The sequence below is a fragment of the Cannabis sativa genome, chromosome 1 (genome assembly GCF_029168945.1).
Source record: "Cannabis sativa cultivar Pink pepper isolate KNU-18-1 chromosome 1, ASM2916894v1, whole genome shotgun sequence".
Taxonomy (NCBI): domain Eukaryota; kingdom Viridiplantae; phylum Streptophyta; class Magnoliopsida; order Rosales; family Cannabaceae; genus Cannabis; species Cannabis sativa.
Window position 1 is genome coordinate 48,457,345 of NC_083601.1, and position 6,772 is coordinate 48,464,116.

Below are 6,772 nucleotides of genomic sequence, written 5' to 3' on the forward strand. Positions count from 1 at the left end.
AGAATTAATATAAGGAAAAAAAATGCACACATGGAAACGGGAACAAAAAAAACAAAGGCTTCCCAAATGTTTTCCACTTAAGTAACTATATCAAGCTAGACCAAACAGGAGCGAAGGACAAACCTGGTACATTTTGGGCTGAGTGAAAGACGGCTCATCAATCTCATTATGCCCAAACCTCCTGTAACAGACTAAATCAACAACAACATCAGAATGGAAAGTCTGGCGCCACTCTGCTGCAAGCTCGCAAACATGAACAACTGCTTCCATGTCATCACCATTTACATGAAATATAGGAGCATCCAGGGCTTTTGCAACATCAGTGCAGTACTGCGAAGATCTCCCAAACATTGGATCGGTTGTAAAGGCAACTTGGTTGTTTATTACAAGATGAATGGTCCCACCAGTGGTGTAGTTTGGAAGGGCACTAAGATGAAGTGTTTCGTAGACAACACCTTGTCCAGCAAAACTACCATCTCCATGAATCAACACACCCATGTTCTTCGTTCTGTCAACATCATTTGAGTAATACTGTTTTGCTCTAGTTTTTCCAACAACAACTGGGTCTGCAGCTTCCAAGTGACTTGGATTTGCAACCAAAGACAAATGAATTCTTTTCCCACCTCTTGTAGGTCGATCATAAGAAGTTCCCAAATGGTACTTAACATCACCAGTACCTGTGTAAAGCCCAACCTCGTCGACAGGCTTTATGCCACCACTAAATTCACTAAATATTTGACGAAGAGGCTTTCGAACGACATTACCCAATACATTAAGTCTTCCTCTATGAGACATTCCCATAACAATGCTCTCAACCCCAAGATCTGCTGCCCTGTCAAACATCTCCTTCATACCAGGAATCAAAGTCTCTGCACCTTCAAGCCCAAATCTCTTGGCTGTTGTCCACTTAGTGGCCAAGAAATTCTCAAACTGTGTACTCCATATAAGTCTATCAAGAATAACTTCCCGCCGCTGCCTATTGTATTGCATCTGGGTTGGAGTTTCAATCTTATCTCTCAACCAGTTACACTTTTCGCGATCAGCAATGTGCATGTACTCAAATCCAATAGTCCCACAGTAAGCCTGCTCAAGGCGGGTCAAAATTGATCTAAGTGTTTGTACTGGACGATTCTCAGACAAAAACCCAGCCATCTTCCACACCCCTAAAAAGAACTCCCTATCAAGATCAGCTTCTGAGAAACCATAAAGGGCAGGGTCCAAATCACTTGGGATTTCTCGTTGTTCCAGAGCCAAAGGATCCAACTTGGCTTTCATGTGCCCATTTACTTGATAAGCTCTCACAAGTAACATCAATCGCATACTCTCTTGAATGGTTTGGCCTGAAATTCCAGGGGAGGTAGAAGCCTGACCCACAAAATTTTTAAAGAAGTTGTCCCAAGACTCATCGACGCTATTTGGGTCAGCTTCCCAAGCCCTTTGAAGCTCTTCCAAATACACACTGCTAGTTCCATCTAAGAAGCTATCGGTTAACCTAGACAGCGGAACAGGACGAGGCACGGGTGCAGCCTGAGCCTTAGACTTAAACATTGTGGTATGAAAATAACGATTCTGGGAGGGAACAACTCGTGTTCTTGCGACATATGAACCACCTTGCAATATGGTTCTTCTAATGGCAAGCTTTGCCAAACTAGAGCCAGCTTTAAACCACGCCATTTATTTTTATATGTATATCGATCAACTACAAAAACATCTGTGTAATATTCCTTATGCTAGAGACAGATCCTATTCAAAATCAAACAAACTAATAAGGAGCCGAATTCAAAAGAAATATACACATACATAAATTAGATTAGATAAGATAAAAGCTAGATTAAAAATGTTGTAAATGAGACTAAAAATGGAATACCTATAAGTGAGATTGAAGGAAATAAAAATGGTGGCTTTTATTCTTTTACTTATTTACATAGGTGGCGTTTGGTAATACTTTTTTAATCAGTTTTTTGTTTTTAAAATTAGAAAAGTGAAAATATTTTTTAAAAACATGTTCTATAAAAACTGTTTTTGCTTTTAAATTTTTTAATTAAGAATCAAAATTTTAAAAACAAAAAAAAAATCACTTTTGATATTTTTTTAAACAGTTTTTTTTGCTTAATCAATATTTTGGACTCCGACAAGACCTGAACCTAAATCCTCTCTCACGGCTCTTGTGATGAACCCGATCTCTGACCCGAATCCGAATTCGACCCCGGACCTTGACCCGACTTAAATAAAATCAAAAAAAATGAAAATAAAAATGAACTTTACAGAACACACTTTTGTTTTCTGTTTTTAAAATTGAAAAATAAAAGTGGTTACAGAATGCATTTTTATTTTTCAAAAACAAAATTTTTAAAAACAAAAAATTTACTTTCATTTTGTGATTAAAAAATTACAAAACAAAAGTGTTTACCAAACCCTAAACCCTAAAACCCGAACCCCGAAACCCTAAACCCCTATAACCACTTTTGTTTTTCAATTTTAAAAACAAAAAACAAAAGTGTGTTCTGTAACCACTTTTGTTTTTCAATTTCAAAAACAAAAAATAAAAATGTGTTTTGAAACCATTTTTGTTTGTCAATTTTAAAAACAAAAAACATGAATTTTGATTTTTTTGCCTTTTCTAAATAAATAAAAAAGATCAGATAAAAAATACGCATTAGCAAAATCAGCAAAATGTTTTACTTGATTGATACATTCATGATTTGTAATTCAGGATCCATACCACAAAACACAAATCAGCAAAATCACATTTTATAATTGTTTGTTCTCACAAGAATTTCTCTAGATTCAATCATTCTCAATTTTCTCAGAATAAAAGTTCAAAATTTCACAAATGGCTGCCCGTGGAAAATGTTGAATCAATATGACAAAATAGAGATTACAAATTTCTCTTCTTCTTCTTTCAATTAAACACCTTTCATCTCAACCCAAAAATACCCAAATAACGAATTATAAAATAACCATCGAGTACAAAGTTTCAAAACCTCAATACCAAAAGAAAAGAACTTGCAGCAAAGTAAATCATAAAACACCTATACAAGATTCTGAAATTGAATTAAAAGAATTGAACACTAAATTCTCCGATCATTAACGCAAAATCAAATCAAATCAAATCATTTGCCACGGAACACTAAGATCAAATCCATACATAACGAAAACAAAAAATCAATTGATTATTAAACAAAGCAAAGCAAAAAAGATGTGACCTGAGACTTTTAGATTGGTGATGGTAGTCGGCGATGACGAGAGTGAGGAGTCTGGGTACGGGAGAACGATAAAGATAATGGGGAGAAGAAGAGGAATTAGGGATTTGTTTTAGGAATTTAGGTTTTTTTTTAAAATCTGAACCGGGTAGGGATTTGGGTTCATATATTGCTCAAAGAGGCCACTATACCAAGACAAAGTAACTAGATAATTCCCTATGACATGATAATTAAATCGAGCTCTCAAAGCCCATCCCCTTCTCTCTAGTCCTTCTACTTTTGAAAAACCCTTCCAAGACTATTCCTTCTACTTTTGAGAAATCCCTTCCAAGACAACTCATATGTCTTTTTTTTTTATTTTTTTTTTTGAGTGTAGCGTAATGGTATTTTACAATCTGTTAATAGCTTAATAGTTTCAAGGTCCTAGGTTCGAACTCATGACCACTCCCTTTTTCCCATCCCTCCCTCACCACTAAGCTAGCCTTAGTGGCTTAGACAACTCATATGTCTATGATTGTGATTTTTTTCTTTAATACATACTAAATGGAAAATTAAATTGGAATCTCTTCTTGTCTCTAAATATAATAGCTAGTTCCAACTTTTGCAAAGTGTTGCAAGTTGATCATAGGAAACATATCAGTCATATATAAATATAAATTGTCAAAAGAAAAAGCAATAACAATAATATCACTAAAATTGTAGTCTAAAAATTTACACAAACCAGAAATGGTTGTATACCTATTTTCTTGCTAATTTTCTATGCTGAATTCTTATGTAATCATAAAGGAAAGAATAAAAAACAGCTAATAATACACTAACTTAAAATATTATAACAATAATAAGAGACCAAAAGCAGTAAACAGAAAGGATAGTTGGAGTGGGTGATGAGATGAAGCATGAGAGTTCATCAATGATTGATTTGCAGGCAAATCCATTCTTCATTCTTCCACATATATTGACCCTAAATTTAACACTATATTCTTCAGAGGGACTTAAAATAGACTTGGGTAGCATAAATTATTCTCACCACTAATCTCTAGCAAATACATTATGTGAATCAACCACAAGCAAGCAAATCAGAAACTATATAGATTCATGCATACATACATGAAAAGTGATTAAGTCATTTCTACAAACACATATATATAACAGAATAGAATATATATACTAACATCAAAAGAAAATTACGTAAAACAACATATGAAATCAAGATAAAAAGAGAAGGAGATTTAAGCACAATCGAAAAACTAAAATCTAAAAGACCAAAATCTTATTTCAGAGAGATTAAACCCAAATCAAACCCAAATAAGAGATTAAATTTAAAAACCTAGAAAAAGCTAAGGAGAGATTTTTTCAAACTTTGAAAATCCTAAAATCAGAAACATACAAGAAAAAAATCATACTTGTAATAGTAAAAAACCTTCCTCTCTAATAAGCTATACTCATCGTCATCTTCATGCTGTTCTCATTTTTCATTCTCAAATCTGAGAATAAAAAAAACATAAATAAATCTGACAGAGAGGGAGAGAGAAAGCCACACATATATCGATTTCATGTAAATGTCAACATAAGAAATTCTTGTCAATTGGTTCGACTCTGAATAAAAGATGATTACATCATTACAGCATAAAAGAATCAAATCGGTATATTTCAAAAACAACTACCTACTATCACCTAATGCTGTTTTTCTCAATTATATAGGTTGATTTAATAATAATAATAATAACAATAATATAGGATTAACAGAATATAAATAAAATTCGGAAAAAGGGAACGAAGAAATTTCTGAAAGCTACAAGTAAAGAAAGACCTGTTGTTACCTAATCACTCCTTCTCAAAACCCTAAAACCCATTCCCGTGAGAAAAACCAAACAATTATATTTATAACAGTGAGACTCAAAAGACCAACTGAGACAAAAGTCGAAAGATCTTACCAATGCGAATAGGAACAGGACAGCTGAGAGAGAGAGAGAGAGAGAGAGAGAGAGAGAGAGAGAGAGAGAGAGAGGAAAGGCGAAGAGGTAGCTCTGGTGAACCATTGACCAAGAGAGAGAGGAAAGGCGAGGAGGTGAGCCAACCACGCTTCAATGGGTTTCAGTTTCAGGCTTTAGAGGGAAGGAGAGAGAGTTAATTGGGTTTTTGGGGGAAGATGAGTGGACTACGGCCTGGGCTTGGTGTCTAAAGCCCATTAATAGTACAGCCCAATTTTGAGCCTATTTAAATGGGTTGGTATTTTTCTAAACCCATAAGTTTTTGGCACAATAATTTTAGGGATTATTTCACAAATACATAAAAATGAAAAAAAAAAATTACAAAAGTACGATTGTAAAGAATTTTAAATATTTTCACGTTTTTTTATAATTTTATTAACAAAAAATACAGTTTTTTGACGTAATTTTATGTTGTACTCTTATGAATTTGTTATTGATTTTTTGTTATTTGTATGTAATTTTCTTGTTACTTTAATGTAGTTTTCGTATTGTTTTCATAGATCATTGTAAAAATATATAAAAAAAAGTAAATTCTATTTTGGACCATGTATTTTGTAAAAGTTACAAATTGGCCCCTCTATTTTGTTAAATGATAAAATAGACCCATTATTTTTTAAAATAGTACAAATAGGACCCTGAGTTTAATTTTTGACAATTTTTTTAATATAATCAACTTGAAGATAATTTCTAACGCGAACAAATGTAGAAAATTTAACAAGTTTTGTCATAACACCTCTAGGTCAAGTTATTATTAACTTTTATTTTCATAAAAAATCACTTCAAAGTCCAATTTGTACCATTTTAGAAAATATAACAAAATAGAGGGTCCAATCTGTAACTTTAGGGTTTGGAGTTTGGGGTTTGGGGTTTGGGGTTTGGGGTTTAGGGTTTGGGGTTTGGGGTTTGGGGTTTGGGGTTTAGGGTTAAGGGTTTGGGGTTTTGGCGTTTTGGGTTTGGGGTTTTGGGGTTTAGGGTTTAAGGTTTGGGGTTTAGGGTTTGGGGTTTTGGGTTTGGGGTTTAAGGTTTGGGGTTTGGGGTTCGGGGTTTGGGTTTTTGGGTTTTGGGGTTGGGGTTTGGGGTTTGGGGGTTAGGGGTTTGGGGGGTTTAGGGTTTGGGGGTTTGGGGTTTGGGGTTTGGGGTTCGGGGTTTAGGGTTTCGGGTTCGGGGTTCGGGTTTTAGGGTTTTAGGGTTTAAGGTTTAGGGTTTGGGGTTTAGGGTTTGGGGTTTGGGGTTTAGGGTTCGGGGTTTGGGGTTTGGGGTTTGGGGTTTGGGGTTTTAGGTTTGGGGTTTAGGGTTTAAGGTTTCGGGTTTAGGGTTCAGGGTTCAGGGTTCAGGGTTCAGGGTTCAGGGTTCAGGGTTCAGGGTTCAGGGTTCAGGGTTCAGGGTTCAGGGTTCAGGGTTCAGGGTTCAGGGTTCAGGGTTCAGGGTGTTGGAATTATTTTACCAGGATATTAGGGTTTAGGGTTTAGTATGTTTATTTAGGGTTAAATATAATCTTTTAAAACGATGAAATAAACACATATAAAGTTTAGGAAACCTTACATTGGGTTTAGGGAATAATATGACTCCTTGGGTTTA

At 34.9% G+C, this 6,772-nt stretch overlaps 1 protein-coding gene across 4 annotated transcripts in view; it reads right to left on the reverse strand.

The window, feature by feature from the left end:
- Positions 1-5,307, reverse strand: part of LOC115708090 (uncharacterized) — a 32,729-nt gene extending 27,422 nt beyond the window's left edge. The window contains exons 1-3 of one of the 4 annotated variants that reach the window (XM_061118850.1): positions 5,138-5,307; positions 4,607-4,687; positions 124-1,743 (exon numbers count right to left, since the gene is read on the reverse strand). In XM_061118850.1, the coding sequence (XP_060974833.1) occupies positions 124-1,674 (1,551 nt within the window). In that variant the 5' untranslated portion in view covers positions 1,675-1,743; positions 4,607-4,687; positions 5,138-5,307. Of the gene's footprint in view, positions 1-123; positions 1,744-3,206; positions 3,581-4,606; positions 4,688-5,137 lie in introns of those variants that run through there. The other 3 variants (XM_061118856.1, XM_030636276.2, XM_030636275.2) reach the window with 3 other exon arrangements.
- Between the last annotated feature and the right edge of the window lie 1,465 nt (positions 5,308-6,772).